Consider the following 22,100-nt stretch of genomic DNA (forward strand, 5'->3'; position numbering starts at 1 on the left):
AGTTGTCAATTAAAGACTATCATAACCAGATTGTGTTGATGTTCTGGGCTCAGCCGTGTTTCTTCACAAGAGATGTTTTGCAAGCAGAAGGGCTACCGGCACTACAGCAAGCAAGCCCTGGACCAGGCCTATATGGTGTGTGTGTGTGTGTGTGTGTGTACCCCACCTCTGTCAAACAAAGGTGTGGAGGCCGCCCTGATGTTCCTTCTTCTATTATTTTCCATTATTTATTTATAGTTGTGAATCTCGTGTATTTTCACACCAACGTGCGATAATCCCTGCTGGATTATTCTTCACATCAGCCACTTTAAGCAGTGGAATAAACTGAAATACAATGAACCATTGTGAAATTCACTGTACTACACCGGAATACAATGGAATACTCTGAAATACACTTAGCTTGTTGACAGTAGACAGACTGAATGGGAACATTTTCAATTCCTGGAATGCACACATCCGGAAAAGAAACTTTAGGTTATTTACATAACGCCGGTTCTCCGAGTAATATAATTAAGATGTCGCACTATGGGATGCACGCCTCCGCTGCAGCCCCTCAGAAGCATTCTCATCTCATTACACCAATCGTAATTGGCTGGTGAAACGTATCCATCCGCATCAGGTAGTCCCACTCACCATAAATACCACCTGCGGACGGTACCACCTCATTCAAAATAAGCACCTCTTTTCACTCGCCCAAGCAAGAAGGGTTGTCTGGTGAGACGTCTCACTCATTACTCAGAGAACCGGGGTTATGTAAATAACCTAAAGTTCTCTTTCCTAATACTCGCTCGATGTCTCACTATGGGATATGGCAGCTGCCGTATTGCCAGACAAGCTTATCTACTGTCGTCCAACCGTCCAAGAGAGTAGCCCGTTTCAATCAGGACTGTAACGCCGCTTGCGCCAGTGACGGGGCGGAGACGTCCAGCATGTGATGACGAACACAGGTGAGTGGCGAGGACCAACTCGCCAGAGCAACAAATGTCCTGAACACAGACACCCCCTGAACAAGGCCCAGGATGTAGCCCTTCCTCAAGTTGAGTGTGCTCGCAGACCACTAGGGGGCAGCAAGTCACGATTCGAGTACGTCAAAGGAATCACCTCCACCTTGTCAATCCGTTCCTGTAAGAAAGACAATATCACCCCTACTGGACACTGAAAAGGAATGTGAGCATTTCTGTGACACCAGTGCTCGAACACTCTCCACTTACAGCCATACAGAGACCTCATGGAAGGGGCTTGAGCTTCTGAATGGTCACCCGTTGCAGGAATCCCACAGCTGACAGGATGAACCAGTCAGGGGCCAAGCCCATAGCGCCAGATGCTCTGGGTGGGAGTGGAACATCGACCCCGCCCCTTGTGACAGCAGCTGCCGGCGCAGCGGGAGCTGCTATGGACAGGCACACAACAGTCGGTAAATCTCCGCCAGCCAGTGCATTGCTGCCCAGTGCAAAGCCACCAAAATCCCATTGTGGCCGTGCTCCATCACTGTGGCGATAGTCGGGGGTATCAGGGCCAGGGGAGGAAAAGCATACAGTAGGACGCTCGGCCCGGTGTGCATTCACTTTTTCAATCCAATTATTCATGTTTAGCAATTCAAATTCAAATATAAATTATTCAAATTTGGTTTCGGGTGACACATCTTTCAGCCCATAATATACTGCAGCTCCATTTTAAAGCCGACAGCTGACTGAAGCTGCAGTGAGACTGAAGAGGCCAGTTTCCCCCGGGGGCCCCCTTTTTCTGTTTAGCTGCGGCTTAGCAACCGAGGGAAACAATAGCGCTTCCTGTTTTGGCTCATGTCTTTCATTTGTGCTGTTAAATGAGCCTCTAGTTGCTCTGCTCATCACATTGCGGTTCCACAGAAACACTCAACACAAGTTAAAAGAGATTTTTTCCCCCTCTAACTTAGCTGAATTCTTTCTCTTCCTGGCAGTGATCAGACGTGATGCGGTGACTCTCCTGTCCAGCGGTGGCCTCGTTCTGCCAGGTTCTCTTCTTTTCTGGTTGAACTATCCATGAAGAGTTACCTGGTTCTTCATCATGCCTGGATAGACACCAGTGTGGCCACTTTAAAGGCATCAACTGGTGAGGACTGTAAATAAATAAATTAAAAATAAATACACATTTGCGGCCAGGCAAAGTATTTGACATGAAAGATGTTTCCTTCCTTTTTTTTTTTTTTTTTTTTTTTTTTTTAAAGGTTTTTATTATGTTTATTACTAAAGTAGTTAGTAACCGACTGCTGTACTTCCTCAGGTGTCAGTAATCCTGTCTGTCACAGCTGGTAGCAAAACAACGAACAAGCTGATTAGCTACAACACTGTCTGTAGTATCCTGGCAAACCACTAGATGGTGTTTAGTTTGACCTAACTGGGATTTTAAAGGTTCAGTGCACAATACTCTGTACCGTGACTCTCCCAAGCTTGCCAGTAAACTATCGTAGCCTGCAAGCACAAACCTGGATACCTTTAGCATCTTCTTCTTCGTTGCTTTATTTGAGGATGTGAGCGCTCACCCTAATTACAAAATGCACTGTCAGGCACCTGGATTGTCCACACCAGGCTTCCTTAGAAATATAGCGGCGCAAGATGGCAGCTAACTGGGAGCAAGACCCTTGTTCTGTGTATATTTTTTATTTATAAGTAAGAAGAAAAATTAAGAGAGTGGAATGGTGGTTATGTTGCTCCGTGCACCAGTGGAAGCTTCACACCCGAAGGTAAAAGACTGAGTTTGGGCTGCAAACCACCAGTGCCATTGTGATTATTGTGTTATTGTTGTTATACCAAAGCTGCTCCACCTCCTCCCATTGGCTCTGCAGCCAAACCACACTGAGGATCCTTGATGGTGGACCTTCCTGAATCACACATCACAGTGATCTTCAAGCTGAAGGACCGAATGTGAAGACACAGCTGTGACTTCCCTGATGGTCATCAGCTCATCCTGACATGCAGAGACTCTTCAAACTGGACCATCTTGATGGTGTGTATCAAGCCAAAGCCAATCAGAAGACCAATGGCCATGTCGGGGAACCTTCTCTATCTTCTACACGCAGACGTTCCAGCTTCTTCGGTACAATAGGAGGAAGACGGTCCTCTGTCAACATCTGATCTGTGAATGATTCATGGTGTTTTTGTGCCCAACCCTAACGCTACTGCTAACCCCAACCCAACCCCAACGCTGCATGTTTTATTTTCTCTTGGAAACCAAACTGTCCTTTGGGCACATTTTAAAAAGTTAAAGTCAAATTAATGTTGAACAAGTAGTTCAACATTAAACATGTCTCAAATATGATAAAGATGCAAAGTCTGGACTTTTAGCACGTTGACAGACCAACCAGATGAACACACGCACGCAGTATGCCTGCTGAGTGCCACTCTGCCCCTCCAGGCTGCTCCTCCATCATGGCAGCAGCGGGCAACCTCAACCGGGTCGCTGCCTATCTGGCACGACCTGGTTCGGGCCGGCAAGTTCCACAGCAGATCCGCTGCGGCTTGTTCTGCAGCGTCCGGGATGCCTTTGACAGTAAAACCATCGATTTCCGATAAAACCATCGGTTTTGTGTTGTTGGTCTTTGAGAGACACAAACTGCCGCGATATGAACTGGCAGACAGGTGTGGGAGAGACGGAATTATTTGCATATCAATCTAAAGTTATTTCGCTTACAGGTTTTTGTGAAGATACACGTGGGTCACGGTAAAAACCTTTAATCAATGTGGTTTAAAGATGATCCACAGTGTTTTATTTTGTATCGTTGTCATGTTCTGTTAATTTATTTTTATTTTATAATTTTTGGTCAACTGTGATTTATGGGTCACTCCTCAACGTCTCTTCTTGGGTTACCTAGCATGTGACTTTCAGTGTAACCCTGCAACCAAAGCATGAGCCACTCATTCACCTCAGTGGAGAACCTGCTCACTGAGGTCTGTCAAGGGCATTGATGACACCTCCCTGCCAGTAGGTGTTAGACTCTTAACTCAAACCTGCTGATCTGAAAGTGTCACCTGCTTTGTTTGGCCAATTGTATGCTAGTAGTTCATTGCCTGAGAGCTGAGGCTTGACCATGGGCACACACAGGCATATATGGTAAATATTATTTGCAGGAAATTTCATCACGTCCTGTTTCTAAGTTGTTTTGGGTTTTTTGGAACAAGGTGAGCTCTCTGTCTCTGAATTCTCTCTTAAATGATCTAACGTGGTTTGTTGTTTTGGGGGAAGGGTGTGCTGACCAATCACCTGTGCCAACTCAGCGGATGGTGCAGTCTGATTCTGAGTGACAGCTGAGTCAGCAGGAAGTTGCAGACAGACGGTGATGGTCCCGGTGATGATGCTGCAAGTCTCAGGAGCTCCTGTGTCATCAGCAGTCTGGTGCTCCAGTTAAAGGTGGGAATACTTGCTGTTTTTGCCGCTAGTGGCTATCGGGCTATTAGTGGGCTAACCTGCTCCCGCTGACTAGAAGCTCTCATGTTGTCTTCAATTCAAATTCTATTATGTTTCATCCTGCACTCAAAGGAAGCCTTCTAACTCCAGGAATCATCCTGTTTTCAGGCTGCCTGCTAAAAGTGATCCTGAGCAGGTGACAGGACAGGAAGAAGCAGACAGCTGGCATGAAATGCTGCTACAGGGACCCTGGCAGAATGTGGGATCTTCAAGCTTGATGTGATGTTTTACTACTAGTGAATAATAATATAGATTTCAAAGGCTCCTGTGTACATAATACGTGTGTCAACAAACCACCAGTTAACAACATGGTCTAGGAGCTGCTTGCCTCCAAGATGGCAAACTAATGGCGTCACGCTCTCTGACCTGCTCAGGGATAAGCTACTGGACATGCAAGTGGATGCTCCATTAGTGGCATGGATTAATGACTACCTCACAGGCCGCCCACAATATGTGAGGTTACAGAACATTGTGTCAGACACCATTGGGAGCAACACAGGGGCTCCACAAGGGCTTCCTTCCTGTTTAGTGAATGAATGAATTCGATCATCTAATGATAACTTAAAAAACATCATCTTATCTTCTCTACCCGCTTATTCCTATTCAGGGTCACGGGGGTCTGCTGGAGCCTATCCCAGCTGTCTTAGGGCGACACCCTGGACAAGTCGCCAGTTCATCGCAAAACCACAGACAAACAACCATTCACACGCACAATTTAGAATGTTCAATTGACCTCACATGCATGTTTTTGGACTGTGGGAGGAAGCCGGAGAACCCGGAGAGAACCCACGCAGTCACAGGCAGAACATGCAAACTCCACACAGAAAGGTCCCAGGCCCGGGCCCTGGAATTGAACCCACAACCTTCTTGCTGTGAGGCGGCAGCGCTAACCACTGCGCCACCGTGTCACCCACTTAAAAAACATCTTAAAAATAAAACAATTAACAACAACAAAATCAAAAACAAACACAATAGAAGCTGCATTTGCGACTACATGAGCGAAAAGGACTAGGAAGAAGTTTAAACTTATTTAATCCTACCCCCCTAAAATATACTGTTTCGTAGCATCATATGCAGTATATCATATACACACATATAAATATGCTGTATCTATACACATATAAATATCCGCATATACCATTATCTTACACATAAACATATATACACACACATATACAGATGCATATGGATATCCTCATATGCATACATCTTCATATTTCTCTTATCATTATTTTCATTCAAAATACCTACTTACAACATTTATACCATGTCCTACACATTTTAATCTATATAGCAAAGCACCTTAAAGTAACTAATTACCAGTGTACCTATGGAGAATCACGACTTTATATCCCTTTTTATACACATTTAAGCCAAAACTGTTTATATATAAATATATATATATACACACACATATACACACATACATATATATACACACATACATAATGAATTACAGTTTCACTTTTATCCACCACCTGTGAAAAGTCTTATAAGTATTTATAAGTATAAGACTCATACCGCCGTATCTCAGTTTAACCAACCAAATTCTCACTTAGTGTAAGTTGTGGAATGATATGGTTGCAGTTCTACGGTGGTTCCAGGTGGCGGCACTGTTGGGGGACAAAACTAAATGACAAACTAAGTGGCGTCTCCGGCTCTGCAGAGATTTCGTTTAGGGACTGCTGGGAGGAGCTGCTCGACTGCGCCCTCCCGTGGCCAGACTACACCACATCCGAGGCGCGCAGCTCGCTCACGAAGGGAGGGGCGCGGCGCGGCGCGGCGCGGCGCACGCGCTCCACTCCTATTTGCAGGCAGGCAGGGCAGGCTGACGGAAGTTCCACCCGACCAGTCCACGATTCGCTCCCAGGGAAGCGCAGGCGCGCGTGCGTGTGCGTGCGTGTGTGTGTGTGTGTCCGAGCTCGAGCAGCAGGAGCAGCAGCAGCAGAAGGAAGCATCAGCAGCAGCAGCAGCAGAAGAAGAAGAAGGAGAAGATGTCCTACCAGGGGAAGAAGAACATTCCGAAGATCACGGTGAGTTCCGCGCTCGCTCTCGCTCTACCGGGATGCGGGTAACCTCAAACCCGCCCGCACGCGCCGCAGCCGCGAGGTTCCGCGGCCCTTTGTGAGGCCGCGAGCGGCTGCCATGGCGACCGACCGGCAGCCTGCTGCGGGATGAGGCGGTTCACTGCAGCCTCTTTGTGTGCGGAGATAGTCGGAAACTATCAATCTATCTATTTATCTATCAATCTATCTATCTATCTGTACATCCATACATCCAAACATACGTATTTATATACACACGTCTCCAGCATCTTTTTTTTTTTTTTTTTTTTTTTTTTTTTTTGCTTTTTCCTTTGTGCTCCATCAGCTGTTGGAGCTGCTGGAGCTTGACGGCTCAATCAACCTCTGAATCTCCTCCTGCTGCAACTGGAGGAGGTTCCTCCAGCCTGTTAACTGCAGTGTGTGAGGATGGTGCCGCCGCTGCTGCTGCTGCTGCGGCTGCTGCTGCTGCGGCTGCAGGGTGACAGTGAGTGCTTGTGTCCACTGTTGACTGACTGCGGCCCTACAGCTGCCGCTGCTGCTACTGCAGAGGGAGGGGATGGAACACGCCCGTGTGTGAGGAGGAAGAGGAGGAGGAGGCGGGGGCGGGGCCACAGCTCCTGTCACAGGGCCTAGATTAGCGTCCTGCATCATTCTTCGTCTGCTTCATGGACTGGTTTTGATAGAGCTGCTCCACTTCTTACATACAGCCAGATGAATGGGCTGAGGTCCCAGAGAGAGGCGGTGGCTTTAGTGTATGTCACTCCTGAAGGCAGTGGAGATCCTAAGGGATCCTGCTGGAGATCCTACTGGATCCCACTGGATCCTACTGGATCCTGCTGCAGATTCTCCTACTTCATTCAGTTTCCCCCAACAGCAGTTCCGTACCTCCAGGTTCGAGGTGGGAAGCTGCTGCTGGGTGGAGGATGTTTGTCAGGAGCAGCATCAGTCTCACCGTGTGGAGGTCCAGGTCAGGTTAGCCCCGCCCCTGACCCCGCCCCTGCCCTATTTTCACTCTTGTCCATGATGAATGTAGCTGCTCTGTCCGTGATTTGTGAGGATTTTTCTGGAGACGCTGCGTAACGTGAGATCCTCCTGGTTGGTCAGATGACTCGGTGGGCGTGGCTCCTGCCGTTGCTGCCCCTGCTGTCATCAGACCAGTGCTTGCAACTCCACCTGTTTTTTACTTTTCAGATCCTTATTTTTCATTTTTCCACGTTGTGAAGAGAAAAAAAAGAGGCTGCATTCTTGTAAATATTTGTGCTCGCTAGGCAACAGCAGTGATTCACCAGCTTGGTGCTGGTCCAGGAGGAGCTCCACCTCCACCTCCACCAGGAATTGTGGGTAATTTGGCAGCCCAGTTACTTCCATCTTTCTTGCAGGTTCCAGGTTCCTGGTGTATGTGGAACAAAGCTGTAAGTGACTGTCGTCTGCTTCAGAATCCGACTTCCTGCCACAAGCTTCTATTTTTGGTTCTCTGTTGTTCCCAGTTCAGCTCAAAGATCTAGTTTTTTTTTTTATCTTGAACTTTCTTGCGTTGCCAAAAATACTCTCGGCTCTCCAGGGAAGGAAGCAGGAAGCTGAGATGACTTTTTTTCATAGATACAAATCTGCTGCAGTGTCTGAGGATCAAGAACATGAACATTAGCGACGGCTTGATATTGAAGGCAGGAAGTGTCAGATGTTGATTGAGATGATGCAGCTGCTGCTGCAGCTCATCCTGCTTCAGTGACCAAAGGCTCATCTGCCCTTAGGAAGCCTTCATCTCCACCTCCACCTCCACCTCCATCTTCACCTACCTCTACCTCCTCCTCTATATCCACATCCTCCTCCACCTCTACCTCATCTCCACCTACCTCCACCTACTCCTCCCCCTAGATCTCAATCTCCACCTCCACTTTTTCCTCCACCTCTTTCTCCATCTCCACCTCCACCTCTTCTTCCATCCCCACCTCCACCTCCTCTGGCAGCCTTTCAAAAATACACCAATATTTCAATTTAAATTCACACTCAGTTGTTTTTTGTGCGGTTGTTGTTTTTTTTTTTCTGGAGATACATCTCAGCAGATGTGAGATCCAGTCACCACGGCCGGGTGCAGGAGAACCAACAGACCTGTGCCCCGCTGGGTTTTACCCACAATGCATTTCCACTGGGTTGAGTCGAAGGATGGTGGTTAACCCCGTGTTTGACATTCTGAGTCTCTGCAGCAGCAGCAGATACTAATGGCTGATTCAGCCGCTGGCAAACATGACGCTTTGGAAGCTAATGATGATCCGAGACTGAGAGTGACACGTTGGTGACCTCCTGGACATGGCTGCAGGCCAGCCACGGTGTGTGTGTGTGTGTGTGTGTGTGTGTGTGTGTGTGTGTGTGTGTGTGTGTGTGTGTGTGTGTGTGTGTTGAGAGAGAGAGAGAGAGAGAGAGAGAGAGAGAGGGAGGCAGGCAGCCCTTTGGGCCACGCCTCTTCATCATGACCCCACCTAAACAACCCGCTCACTGTGGAACAGGCTGGATCCTGTTTCCTCAAAACCGCATCACTGATTTTCTTTTCTTCTCTACATCTTCAGCCTCACTTTCTCCTGGTGTCACAGCTCCACTGAGTCTTCAGGCTTCTTTAGAGAGACGGAAAAAACTGAAACTTGCAGCTGCACAAGGTTGTTAGCGTTAGCACCAGGCACATTATTCCATTATTACACTCATTTATTACATCAAATGGAAGAGGTTTGTGTTTGGGAGTTTGAGAGCTTGACCCGACACTGACAACCTCCTCCTGCTAGGAAATAAATTGTTCTCAAAGTGAGCAACAGCAGGAGGAAGAGGAGGAGCAGGAGGGGGAGGAGATGGAGGAGGAGGAGTGGGAGGAGAAGTCGGAGGTGGAGGAGGGGGAGACGAAGGAGAGGAGGAGGTGGACGAGGGAGGAGGAGGTGGAGGAGGAGTGAAGTGAGCTGAGCAACTGAGTTTGGCCAAATAAATTTGTCAGCCGCCCAGCGGGTGACAGTTTTAGGGCAGCACTGTGAGCTGTAGCCTCAGGGTGTGGTGTCAAACACACACACACACACACACACACACACACACACACACACACACACACACACACACACTGTGCCAGTGATGATGTCAGCTGATGTCATCCCACATTAAAAGGCCACAGTGAAAAAGTTGATATTTTTGCAGCGTTTCCAGCAGCTGCAGTCAATTATCGACGAGACATCAGAGGCCTTGGCAACAGGGCTGCTGCCCATCACCCAGAGCATCATGGGAAACATCCTTATGTAAGGACTGACGGCTTTGTTGTTCACTTGTTGATGAATAGTCCTCGCTGGTGATTTTGGTCAGGAAAGATGCTGCTGGCGGGGAGGCAGAGGGGAGAGTTAGGAGGAGGGGTAGGGCAGAGGGGGCTGATGAAATGTGGATTAGTTGGAGTTGAGATGATAATCCAGCGTCAGTCCCTTTTTAGCAGCTTCAGCAGTAAAACCGCTGCTGCTTCCAACAAACGTCCCATCCAAGTTATTTTACTGCAGCCATGAATGAAGGCTTTATTTCACGAATGACTAAAAAACAAATATAAATAGCAAAAAAAAAAACAAGAGAACAAAAAAATTAAAACACTTCAATCTGTCAACTAGAACCAATAGAAATGATATTAACAGGCTGCAGCGTCAGATTAACCCCCCTCCAAACCCCTCTCCACCCCTAAATTATTGACCATAAAGTGAGAAATAAAAAAATAAAACACAAATCCCTGAAAGCCTCTGGCTGCTCTTCCTGTGTGTAAACAGGGAGCGGGTCTTGCCAGCAGGAAGCCCTGCCCACTGAAATAACTGACTGATTACCTAACTAGACCACCGGCTCAGCTCAGCGCTAGCAGCCAGGCTAGCTCGCTTTTGTTGGGAGAGATTTTTAATTGGAGCTTCTTTGTCTCTGTGTCTGGACAGAGTGAACGGCTCCTGATCAAAGGCGGCCGCATCGTCAACGATGACCAGTCTTTCCATGCCGACGTCTACATGGAGGACGGTCTCATCAAGTGAGTCTGCAGGGCGCACCACGCACACACGCACGCGTACACCACACACACACAGTCTTCTGGGACGGCAGCTGTTTGCATATCAGCTCTCTGAATTTATCACCAATCAATCAAATCATGAATTGATTAAGATGGAGATTGATTGAACTAAAGACAAATTAATTGGTGAAGGTCCTCAGATTCACTCCAGTAACCAGCATCTCTGTCAGAAATGTCCATAATCTTTCTCCGCGCAATGTGTTGATTGTCATTTTTAAAACAAATTTCAGAACATTTTACAAAAACATAAAACATTGATGTATAGATCACACACATACACACTTGCACTTCAAATGTCCACTCTACCAGAACGCATAGATCTGGGAAATTGGCCCTCTGTGATGCCACAAAGGGCACAAACACCTCTCTCAGGTTCGAGGGAACTGTGGGCAGATGGGTCTGGATCTGATGGAGGTCTGATGCTCTGGTGGTCTGGTAGACTGATGAACTGATTAACTGATAATAATAAATAAATAATAAAACTTTATTTGTACAGGGCTAAATCACAACCAAGGGCGTCTCAAAGCGCTTTATACAATCAGAGAGAACCAACCGGGCCCCCGGAGCAAGCAAGATGTGACAGTGGCTGGGAAAAACTCCCCTGTGGGAAGAAACCTAGGGCAGAACCAGACTCCAGAGGGCCATCATCTGCCTATGAGTAGTTGGGGTGAAATACAAAAATAGAGGAGAGACAGGAAAAGAGAGAAAGGAGCAGAGTGAGCCAGGGTGGCAGACAGGACAGAGTGAAAAACAGATACACCAACCAGCCATTCACAAAAGAACATCAGGTCATCACCCTGATGGTCTGAAGGTCTGATGGTCTGATGGTCTGATGGTCTGCTGGTCTGATCCCACAGGCAGATTGGAGACAACCTCATCGTCCCCGGAGGTGTGAAGACCATCGAGGCCAACGGGAAGATGGTGGTTCCCGGCGGCGTCGACATCCACACCCACTTCCAGATGCCGTACCGCGGAACCACTACCGTGGACGACTTCAGCCAGGGCTCCAAGGCCGCCCTGGCCGGGGGGACCACCATGATCGGTGAGCTGGAGCTGCAGCAGAGCAGAGCAGAGGAGAGGGCGTGGTCTGTTGCTGGGCAGAAAATAGGGTATGGGTGCGGGGAGGGGGGGGGGGGTTGAGGCACAACAGCAGGGCATGCGTGTGTGTGTGTGGTGGGGGGGTGGCTGTGCGTGTGTGCGCGCGTGTGTGTTCGTGGACTGTCGCTGTGCCAGCAGCTGTGAGGAGTGAGACTCACACTGAGGGACTGGACTTCCTGTAGACAGTCTGAGTGAGTGTGTGTTTGTGCTTTGTTGTGCTTGCTGGGCAACTAAGACAGAGGGAAGAACTGTAACAGCAGTAACAGCAGCAGCAGCAGTCGTAACAGTAACAGCAGCTGCAGTAACAGTAACAGAGAACCAGAGGATCCGTGTGGCTGAGAGCGCCCCCTGCTGCTTCACCACCTGATGGCCTCGTCAGCTCATTAAGGACGACCCAATCCGATTATCCAGGATTAGCATTTTAGCAGTACCACGCAGGAAACTGCAGTGAAGAGACACACTGGCTGTGTCTCAATTCAGGGTCTGCATCCTTCTTAGTATGCATTTGAAAGGAAGTTGCGTCATAGCACTGCGCAAAGGCTTGTCCCAATTCCCAAAAGTCCGAAGGATGCTTCAAATGCGCCCTCGAAAATGCACCCTACTTTTAGCCGATCCCAAGGCTATACCGCTACTATACTTTGCGTCCGTCTGTATCCCAGGATGCTTTGTGTGCTGCTGCAAAGCATCCTGGGATCCTGGGAAGTCAGCTGAAATTAGCGCCATCTACTGGCTGAGACACAACGTATAAATTTAAGTATTGAAGTTTCACATAAAATATTCAGTTTTTAACGTAGGGTTTTTACTTATTTGAACATCCAACGCCATCGTTAGATGGCAAACCAATGGTTAGCTTGATGCTATGAAAACGTCACTTTTGGGGCTGGCCAGCAAGAGGGAACGGCGGTGACGCAACCAGGAAATACGCCGAAGGCTAGACCGTCCCGTGTGGTTACCGGGGAGGCGGGTTTTGGTTCGTCCTTCTTGGCCGGGGCCTTGGGAGAACGCTTCCTTCAGACGGAGGACACTTCCTTCGAAGGATGCAGACCCTGAATTGAGACACAGCCACTGCTGCTGCATCACTAGGCTGCGAGAGCAGGAAGTGATGTCAGTGGCGGGGCAGCCAGTGACAGATGATGATGATGATGATGACACTCTGCTGTTGGCTGCTGAGACTGACTGAGGCCACCTGACAGTGGTCACCTGGCCAAGGTCACCTGACTACCACATTGACAGCTGCATGTAACAGTGCCACCAGTTCTTCTCCAGCAGAGGGCAGCAGCAACTCAGAACACAGACTCAGCGGGCAAGACAGTCTGACTGCAGCTTCCTCTTCTCTCCTCTCACCCCTCCCTTTCTCCCCACTCTCCTCCCCTCCCCTTCAACCCATCAGTGGACCATGTGATCCCGGAGCCCGGCAGCAGCCTACTTGAGGCCTATGACCAGTGGCGTCAGTGGGCCGATGACAAGTCCTGCTGTGACTACAGTCTTCATGTGGACGTCACACAGTGGAATGACAGCATCAAGCAGGAGGCGGACACCCTCATCAGGGAGAAAGGTGGGTCAACTGATGATGAGAGGGATAGAGAGAGAGGAATAGAGGAGGCGCTTTCATTTTGTGCTTTTACTTAAGCACAAAATCTGAATACTTTTGCCACCTCTGCTGTTTCCATGCTCTGACTTCCTGTTAAAACGTGGTTGCAGGTGTGAACTCCTTCCAGGTGTACATGGCCTATAAGGACTACTACCAGATGAGCAACAGTGAGGTGAAGCACCTTGTATTCCCATCCATCCATCCATTTTCAATGCCTGCTTCTTCCTGAGCTCAGGGTCACGTGTTTCTGCTGGAGCCTATCCCTGCTGTCAGCACTTTGTATTTTTTGTCAGAGTGACGAAGGAGATTGCACGTTGCGTATCTGTCTCCCTCTAGTGGCAGTGCACTGTATCACCATGTTCATCACCTCAGTTCTTCTTCTTCTTCTTCTGTCCTCCAGCTGTACGAGGTGTTCACTTTCCTGGCAGAGAGGGGCGCCATCGCTCAGGTTCACGCCGAGAACGGCGAAATCATCGCCGAGGTTGGTGATGACAACAGACACACATGTCTCGCTGCCTCCTCCTGTGTGTGTGTGTTTGATTTAGCACTTCCTGTGTGTGTGTGTTGGAACAGGAGCAGGCCCGCATGCTGCAGATGGGAATCACTGGACCAGAGGGCCATGTGCTGAGCAGGCCAGAGGAGGTACACACACACACACACACACACACACACACACACACACACACACACACACACACACACACACACACATACATAGATGACTTCCTGTCATGACTTCCACTTCCTGTCTGCAGCTGGAGGCGGAGGCTGTGTTCCGTGCCGTCACCATTGCCAGCCAAACCAACTGTCCGCTCTATGTGACCCGCGTCATGAGCAAGAGCGCCGCTGACATCATCTCACAGGCCCGCAAGAAAGGTAACAAGTGGCGGTTATTGAGTCAGCAGCGTCAGCAGCATCATCATCATCATCATTATCATCATCATCATCATCATCATCATCTTTAACAACATCATCATCATCATCATCATCATCATCATCATCATCTTTAACAACATCATCATCATCGTCATCATCATCATCATTATCATCATCATCATCATCATCATCATCATCATCATCACCATCATCAACAACAACATGACCAACATCATTATTATCATCATCACCATCACATCATCATCATCACCATCACCATCATCATCATCAGACCTACACTGACCAATCCCATGTTCCCCAGGAAACGTTGTGTTTGGCGAGCCAATCACAGCCAGCCTGGGCACTGACGGGACTCACTACTGGAGCAAAAACTGGGCCAAGGCCGCTTCCTTTGTGACATCACCGCCTCTGAGCCCCGACCCGACCACGCCTGACTACCTGAACACGCTGCTGGCCAGGTAGGTACTGCAGTGCAGCGCCTCCCCCGGACCAGCTGAGTGCACCAGCTGACACCTTTGCCATGCATCCTGTTTTGCTTTTTTGTTCCGGACCAACCAGCGGAGACCTGAGCGTGACCGGCAGCGCTCACTGCACCTTCAGCGTTTCCCAGAAGGCCATTGGTAAAGATGACTTCACCCAGATCCCAGAGGGTGTGAACGGCGTGGAGGAGAGGATGTCCCTCATCTGGGACAAGGCTGTGGTGGGTATCACTCCCTCCTCCTCTTCCCCTGGACCTTTAAAGCAGGGGAGGGAGCGAAGGATCGAATGAAACTGCTGCCACCCGGAGGACATGTGTGTATCTGCAGGAAGTGTGTGTGTGACTGCTTCCCTGTGTGTGTGTGTGTGTGTGTGTGTGTGTCTGTGTATGGTTTCTCACAGACGACTGGCAAGATGGATGAGAACATGTTTGTGGCCGTCACCAGCACCAATGCCGCCAAGCTGCTCAACCTGTACCCGCGTAAGGGCCGGATCGCCGTGGGCTCCGACGCCGACCTGGTCATCTGGGACACGGACGCCGTGCGCACCGTCACCGCCAAGACGCACAACTCGGTAGGCGCAGCCTCACCAGTGTCGCCGAAGAGCAGCTGCTGGTCTTCCTGAAAGTCAGCAAGAAGTCGCTCAATGATGTCATCACGCTATTTGCATAATCAGTCCTGCTACTGTAGGGCTGAATGAGAGCAATAATGGGGTGGGGGAGACAAATGGATATTGTTGAATATGTTAGAACCACAAATTAACTTGAACCTGAACAAAGTCACCATTTGAACCACAGCATTGGAAACATGAAACCAGGCTACAGTCACATTTTCTGTAGTTGTTTCTTATTTCAGCTTCAAGGTCAGAACGATACAAGGTTTCACATCAGAGTGGCCAAAGGTTTCCAAGACCAGCCGAAAAGTTGCTTGATTTGTTGAAAACAACATTTTTTCCCTCACAACAAATGGAAAAAAAAACACCGGAACTCTCCTCTTTCTGCCTTGATTGCCCCTTCAGGCTGCTGAGTACAACATCTTCGAGGGGATGGAGATGCGTGGAGCTCCCCTAGTGGTCATATGCCAGGGGAAGATTGTCCTGGAGGAGGGGAACCTGCACGTCATCTCCGGTGTGGGCCGCTTCATCCCGTGTTCCGCCTTCCCGGATTTTGCCTACAAGCGCGTCAAAGCCAGGAAGCAGGTAAACAAACAAACAAACATACAGCACCTTCAAGGTTGTCGCGCCACCTATTGGTTTTCTTCTTTCCTTGCAGAAAAGTTAAAAACTCCAGAATCCTGGACCTGTAAAAACGTTTAAAACATATCAGACTTTAAGTTTTCTTTACCCCGTTGTGGACCTGCATTGTACACAGCATGTTTAGCCCTCTGTTTATAGCCTCCTGCTCAAATATGGCAACACAGAAAAGAGTGTCTTGAGTGTTTTAGCACGCCTGCAGAAATAGTGCTGTAGTACTGGAAATTGGTCTTGGTCTTCAGATAACTTTTAAGGGTCTCAGTCTCGTCTCAGTCTCGGACCGAGAACCCGAACCTTTGAATAATTTGAATTAGTTTGATTTCACAAAGAGAAACTCTGGCACTCCTGAGCTCTCCTGTGCGCTCCAGGAATTATGACCGCGGTCATGATTGGAAGGCAGTCAAGACGGGTCTGTATATTTATATATATATATATTTCATTGTGTTATATATTTTACAGTAACCGCCACCTGAGTGTGATTTGTAGCTGTTTAGTGGCTGATCTGATCGAGTGAGTGCAGGTTTCAAGTATAAGTGAACTTGTAACTTATCAATGTTTCGCGTTCTTATTAAATAAATAAATGAATAAAAATATTGATTTTATATTTATATATATTTATTCAAGATGTGTGTGTGTGTGTAGGAATGGACGACATGGACTAGAAAACGATAAAAGTGACGATAAAAAATATAAAGCAATTCAACTCCATCTTTTGGGTTTTTTATCGAAACCGAACTCGAAAATAAATAAATGAATAAAATAAATAAAAATAAATAGAAAATCACGTTTACGTGGATACACTGGAAACGACTCAAAACGATGTAGTACCTATGCCCGGCCTCGTGTGGCGCCGCAAGTTTACTCCCTGAAGGCGGAAAAAGAAGAAGAAGAAGAAGAAGCAGAAGAAGAAGAAGAAGAAGAAGGAGAAGAAGAAGAAGAAGTAGAAGAAGAAGAAGAAGAAGCACGCCTTTGGTCTTGTCTCGGTCTCTATGCTCTCTAGTCTTGATAATGACACAATGTAGAACTCTGAAGAGGTTTTGTTTTGTGTCTCTGTCGCCCCCAGCTGGCCGTCCTGAGGGCGGTACCTCGGGGGATGTACGATGGGCCGGTGTCTGAGTTCTCGCTGTCCCGCGGTGGGACGCCCTCGGCCTCAGCGCGCACCTCCCCCACCAAGCAGCCCGTCCGGAACCTGCACCAGTCCGGCTTCAGCCTGGCAGGTGCGTGTGGCGGTCCCACCAACAGGTGTCGTTGTATCAGTCAGAACAAAACCAGTCATCCTCTGCTTCAGAGGTGGGACGTAACCAAGTACAAATGCTTTGTTACGGTAGATTTTTCAAGACTTCTTACTTTGACTCCCTACATTTGGGCTCAAATGTTTCTTCTTTCTACTCCTTACATTGAAAAAAATCATTCTGGTCACTTTTGTGTAGAAAAGTCTTTAAAAGATACAAATTCTGTTCAAAGCCATTCACTTATTACATGCAAGACCTCTGACCTCTGGTCAGTCCAGTCCAGATTATTCTGTCACAACTTTTTACTTTTTGCAAAATCGTCAACAAAAAATGTTACTTTTACTTCAGTTCTTTTTCTGGACCTTCTTACTTTTACTTGAGTAAAGCAGTTGAATCTGTACTTTTACTTCCTCCAGATAATTTTTTTAGACAAATATCTGTACTTCACCCAAAGCAAAGAATGTGAATACATTGTGAATGTGAATAACTCCGCCTATTTCTCTCTCGCTCTCTCTTGCTCGCCTTCTCTCTCTCTCTCTCTCTCCCTTGCCCAGCTCCCACTCCAGATGACCTGCCCATCAGGCCCGCTGGCCGGCGTGTCGTAGTGCCCCCCGGTGGTCGCTCCAACATCACCTCCCTTAGCTAAACTACTGCTGCTGCTGGAGGACGACCGACCCGTCCAGCAGGGGTGCAGCCGACAGTCTGGGTGGGGAGAAGAGGGACCGTGGTTAGTTGAAGGTGTTGGTGGTGGTGGGGAGTACGGGGGTTAAATGTAAAAAATAAAGAAAAATAAATAGTAAAACAAAAAAAAAAAGTAAAACAGCGACTCCTCGTGTCTAAGCTGTCTCAATGCTGCCGTAGTCACATGACAGCAGTATCCGCTTCCTCCTGTGGACTCTGAGGCTCGCTGGTCGGGTGACCTCAGGTCCACCTGGTGGCCACAGGAAGTTCGGACGCTGCTGACTGATGCTATGGTTCTCTCATCCTTCCCCCCCATTGTCTCCCTCCCAGACCTCCCCGAGCCCTTCCCTCTCACCACCATCCATATACCCCCCCACCCCCACCCTCTCGCCCGCACCCATTACCATTGTCCCCCATAGCCTTAGCTTTGTATTATCACGCAGTACCATTGGTTCACCCTAGGTGGTGTCGTGTGTGTATGTGTGCACGGTAAATGTCATGTAACTGTGAATGATGACGTTGCAGCCTGTCTCAGTGGGTGTGTCAGGCCTCCCCCAGAGGGGCGGGGCTTAAGCCCCCGGAGCTGCATGGGCCTGGTGGTAACCATGGCGACCTGATCCTGGGCCAGCAGCCTCGCCCCTCTGGGTCGCAGCCCAGCGGTGCTCCAACTGCGTTCATATCGATGTTAAACTGAGGTTTCAGGCTGGGAGACTTTCCAAGGAAATGTTTTTTTTTTTTTATGTTAGTTTTATCCATTTGCTCTTTCTTTCTTTCTTTCTTTCTTTCTTTCTTTCTTTCGCCCCCGCAAAACTTTCTCTGTCTTTGTTCACTGCTTCTCTTAGAAAGTGAGACACAAAGCTTCCTTTATGTGCTCTTAGACAGAAAAAAAATGGGGTTGGGGGTGAGAGTTTTGTTTCACTAAAGCAAAATCTGAGATACGTGGAATTAGAGAGGCTGTCACGTGACACTAACTCACCCTCTGATTGGATGTTGTCATTGCCAGTGGCAGGCCAACGAGTTGAGGACGTTCAGAAACTCTTTCCTTGCTTACTGCCTTCTGAGTAGCAGTAGCAAGCAGCAGGGATGGCTCTCACTGTCCCTCTGCGTTGGTTTTGTTTGTTTTTTTATCTGTCACTTTATATGGTTGTATGAAAAACCCCAGCTGGGGCCGCTGAGTCCTGGCGTGCTGCGGAGGCCGCATTTCTTTCCTGAATAAACACAAGTTGCAATTGAACAACTCCAGTCCCTCATTTGCACATGATTCAAATATCAAGACATGTTTTGTTTTTGTTTTTTAAATCTGTGACGATTTTTGCAAACTGCTGTAAACTCGCACACAAGTATATTATTATTTTTCTTATTCTTATTCGTATTATTACACATCACCTGTGAAATCATGCATGGGTGTATTATTAAGAACTGGATACCAGACTGCATTTTCCCCATCACTCTGTAATACAAAAATGAAGGGCTGTAAAACAGTTGACATAACGACCTTTGACCAGAACCACAGTTCATGATAAATATTTCTATTATCTATATAGACTATTAATATTAAAAAAAAAAAAAAAAAAAAAAAAACGTATAAAGGCCAGAAATTTCCATAAAAAGAGTTTTATTTTCCCAGAGTGACATCACAGTACGTTGCAGTGCTGCTGTGTCTCAGCTCCTTCTGATGGCCTGAGACATCCTGATGTATCACATGAGTTACAGAAGCATGATGGGAAGTGGCTCTACTTGCAGATGCTCAGTGGGCCATGTGACGTGGAAGTAACCCAGAAGCCAAGAGCTTTGTTGCCATCTGCACCAGGTGAGCAACTCTGAATGGGCCGCCGTTGGATCCAAGGACTCCTAGGAATGACTGTATTATTATTATTCGTGGATGAATTGAAGAGAACGGTTTGGAGAGAAGTTGACAGTTGACATACAACGTGCTGTTACAAGCCTGTCAGTCAGTCAGTAAGATGGTTAGGGTTAGGGTGAACTTTAAGGGAGGAAGCAAGGTTTTGCTGCTCTGTGTATGTCTGTGCTGCTGATGCTAATGTTGTTGTTGCCCTGGTTCCATGTGGCCCAGGTGATTCACTCCTGCTTGTTGTTTTAGCTCTGAATTTGTAATGGTAGTTTTCTGAGATGCTAAATGTTTAAACAGTTATTTTTTTAGTAAGTGTAATCTTTTACTGGTTCCACCACCACCGATGTAGTGATACATCATTTTAAACGGCTCTACTCCAAACTCCTCCTCTGACCGAGCCCCTCACCCTGTGTTAAGGGTGCGCCCAGCCACCCCTACAGAGGAATCTTTCCCACACTCGTGAACAAGACCCTGAGATACTTGAACTCCTCCACCTGAGGCAGGGTCTCTCCCACGACCCAGAGAGGCAAGCCACCCTGTTTTATTTTTTATTTTTTTCTTACAATACAGCAAGGATTGTGACATTAGCCGGTATGGCGCAGTCAGAGCCCCATTTTATTTCTGTTTGCTTTCTGGTTTAAGAAACAAAAATTAAAACTCAATTCACTTTTCAGAAAGACAAAATAATGAAAGGAAAGAGGACAGGAGACGTGGGATCAGTTGAGAACAGAAAAGTCATTGTTTAAGGCACAATTTACTAGTCTGGATACAGTGAAGAGCTGCTGCAGGTGAGTACAGTCAGGTGAACTGTGTGTGGGGGGTGGAATTAATTCATATCTGCATCATCAAAATTTCTTTTTTTTTTTTTTTTACAAATGCACAATTACACATAGCACATCTTGAATCACTGAAAGTAATCAGTATATCAATGAACAACACAAAGGGAGAAGAGTGAAGTGGACAAACTTATCATTGATTATCATCAATTATTGCCTATTTCATCTACTGACACAACATAAGACCCGTGTCATTGTGAAGAGAAGATTGGTGGTGGTGGTGGACATAAGTCACAGTACATTGCGTCAGTGATGGATGTTGAAGCCAGAACCTCCATGGAGGAGCGCAAAGTCACAGCTTCTTCACAGTGTTCTTCTCCTGCCCTGCTGTGTGCGGAGCTGCTACAGTGGCTGAGGAAGCCAAGGGAAAAGCAAAGCAAGGTTAAAGTGCAGGACACAACATCAAGCGGCTACGACCACACAGCTACACACGGCTAATAGAACGGAGCAGCAGATCTGCAGCAGGTTGAAGTTCAAACTAGCAGCTCCTGATGCCTTGCTGAGACTTTGACTGACCTCAGCAGTAAAAAAAAACCCCTCAAATTTCATTTAAATTTTTTGCATTTTTGGATTGTGTGTTTGTCCAGAAAGTCATCCAGAGAAGAAAAAGCTGCTCGACTTGTTGCCCACGAAGGTGATACGAAGGTTCTGCTGCTAAGATAAGAACATTATAGCCCCGAGGGCCGTTGTCTAACTTTCTATCCTAGAGGGCGCTGTGGCCTGTTGGAAGCATGTAAGTCTACTGTAACGTGGTCATGCTCTTTGCTCGTAACCTCCAGCTGAACGTTCTCATGCTGCAACACTTTGGTCTGATACAAAACCCTTTCCGTCCCTTGTCTCCTGAGAAAAGCCCTCAGAAGGTTCCTCAAACTTGTGATTGTAAAACTCTGACGGGAACCTGGTGTATAAAATCTGCCTAAAGGTGAAGAGCAGCAGCAGCGGTGACCTTTTGACCCCTCCTGATGCAAAAGTGAAGTTTGGCTCGCGTCAAGACACTGGACCAAGGCGCCCCCTGGTGGCACAGTTCAGGAGCGCCTCACGTTGCTGCCCCCAGCAGTTCTCGTGTGGGACTCTCAGGTCATCCAGGAGAACATCCCTGCAGAGATGCTCCCGTATTTAGATAATGAAATTGCTCGCTGTGGTCTCCTGGGCCGCTGGCTGTCAGCAGGTAGTGAGCATGGCCTCCTGAGATGATGACCAGGTGGACAGCGGACCTCCAGGGATGGGACCAGCTGACCTACCCCGACAGGAAGGAGGCGGGCTCGATGTTGTTGTTCTGTCCATCCTCCAGCACCTTGTTCTTCTCACTGGTGGACAACTGGGACAACGGCGAGTCCGTCTCAGCCCGTTTGGACCTGGTGGCCAGCAGAAGATGGAGACAGTGGATCAGCTTGTGGCCATGGCTGCCAGGGCTAAGAGTAAAGTTGGTTGGTTGGCAAGACTAGTTCCAGCCTGGAGGAGGGAGGGTGACGGACGGATGGACTCACTTTTCTCTGTTGAAGACGATGAAGTCCCTCTGGACGTTCTCCAGGCGCTGCTGCAGCTGCCCATTCTGCAGCAGGAACAACCACAGCAACCTGGTCAAAAACGTGCACACCTGCACTCACAGCGCCACCACCTGGCCTCCGTGAAAACCAGTA

General features: G+C 47.9%; 2 protein-coding genes and 1 long non-coding RNA gene across 6 annotated transcripts in view; 2 read left to right on the top strand and 1 right to left on the bottom strand.

Moving 5' to 3' along the window:
• Positions 1 to 2,733: 2,733 nt before the first annotated feature.
• Positions 2,734 to 4,708, top strand: LOC142885513 (uncharacterized). Its single transcript, XR_012926300.1, has 3 exons — positions 2,734 to 2,982; positions 4,219 to 4,383; positions 4,549 to 4,708. It is a non-coding gene; the product is annotated as an uncharacterized LOC142885513 (long non-coding RNA).
• Positions 4,709 to 6,247: 1,539 nt separating this feature from the next.
• Positions 6,248 to 19,009, top strand: dpysl3 (dihydropyrimidinase like 3). 2 transcript variants are annotated; one of them, XM_076022040.1, is made up of 14 exons: positions 6,249 to 6,473; positions 10,418 to 10,506; positions 11,403 to 11,587; positions 13,034 to 13,198; positions 13,345 to 13,406; positions 13,635 to 13,715; positions 13,808 to 13,876; positions 13,990 to 14,110; positions 14,433 to 14,589; positions 14,690 to 14,831; positions 15,011 to 15,181; positions 15,626 to 15,805; positions 16,923 to 17,106; positions 17,646 to 19,009. In XM_076022040.1, the coding sequence occupies exons 1-14, from the start codon at positions 6,435 to 6,437 to the stop codon at positions 17,735 to 17,737; spliced, it is 1,737 nt and encodes a 578-aa protein (XP_075878155.1). In that variant the 5' UTR covers positions 6,249 to 6,434; the 3' UTR covers positions 17,738 to 19,009. The 2 variants fall into 2 exon arrangements, with proteins under 2 accessions (XP_075878154.1, XP_075878155.1); XM_076022039.1 differs by lacking the exon at positions 17,646 to 19,009 and having other exon boundaries at positions 6,248 to 6,473; positions 16,923 to 17,555.
• Positions 19,010 to 20,340: 1,331 nt separating this feature from the next.
• The window catches only part of stk32a (serine/threonine kinase 32A), a 31,425-nt gene continuing 29,665 nt past the window's right edge, over positions 20,341 to 22,100 (bottom strand). For 2 of the 3 annotated variants that reach the window (XM_076022042.1, XM_076022043.1), the window contains 2 exons: positions 21,948 to 22,012; positions 20,341 to 21,815 (listed from right to left, as the gene is read on the bottom strand). In XM_076022042.1, coding sequence (XP_075878157.1) covers positions 21,698 to 21,815; positions 21,948 to 22,012 — 183 coding nt within the window. In that variant the 3' untranslated portion in view covers positions 20,341 to 21,697. Of the gene's footprint in view, positions 21,816 to 21,943; positions 22,013 to 22,100 lie in introns of those variants that run through there. The other variant, XM_076022044.1, reaches the window with a different exon arrangement.

Source organism: Nelusetta ayraudi, unplaced genomic scaffold (genome assembly GCF_046127955.1).
Source record: "Nelusetta ayraudi isolate G7.1 ecotype Tasmania unplaced genomic scaffold, CSIRO-AGI_Nayr_v1 ptg000011l, whole genome shotgun sequence".
In the NCBI taxonomy this organism is placed as follows: Eukaryota; Metazoa; Chordata; class Actinopteri; order Tetraodontiformes; family Monacanthidae; genus Nelusetta; species Nelusetta ayraudi.

Coding starts and splice junctions, on each gene's coding strand:
- dpysl3 (XM_076022039.1), top strand. CDS start 6,435: ATGTCCTACCAGGGGAAGAAGAACATTCCGAAGATCACG. Junction 10,507..11,402: donor ATGGAGGACGGTCTCATCAA/GTGAGTCTGCAG, acceptor CTGATCCCACAG/GCAGATTGGAGACAACCTCA. Junction 11,588..13,033: donor CGGGGGGACCACCATGATCG/GTGAGCTGGAGC, acceptor TCAACCCATCAG/TGGACCATGTGATCCCGGAG.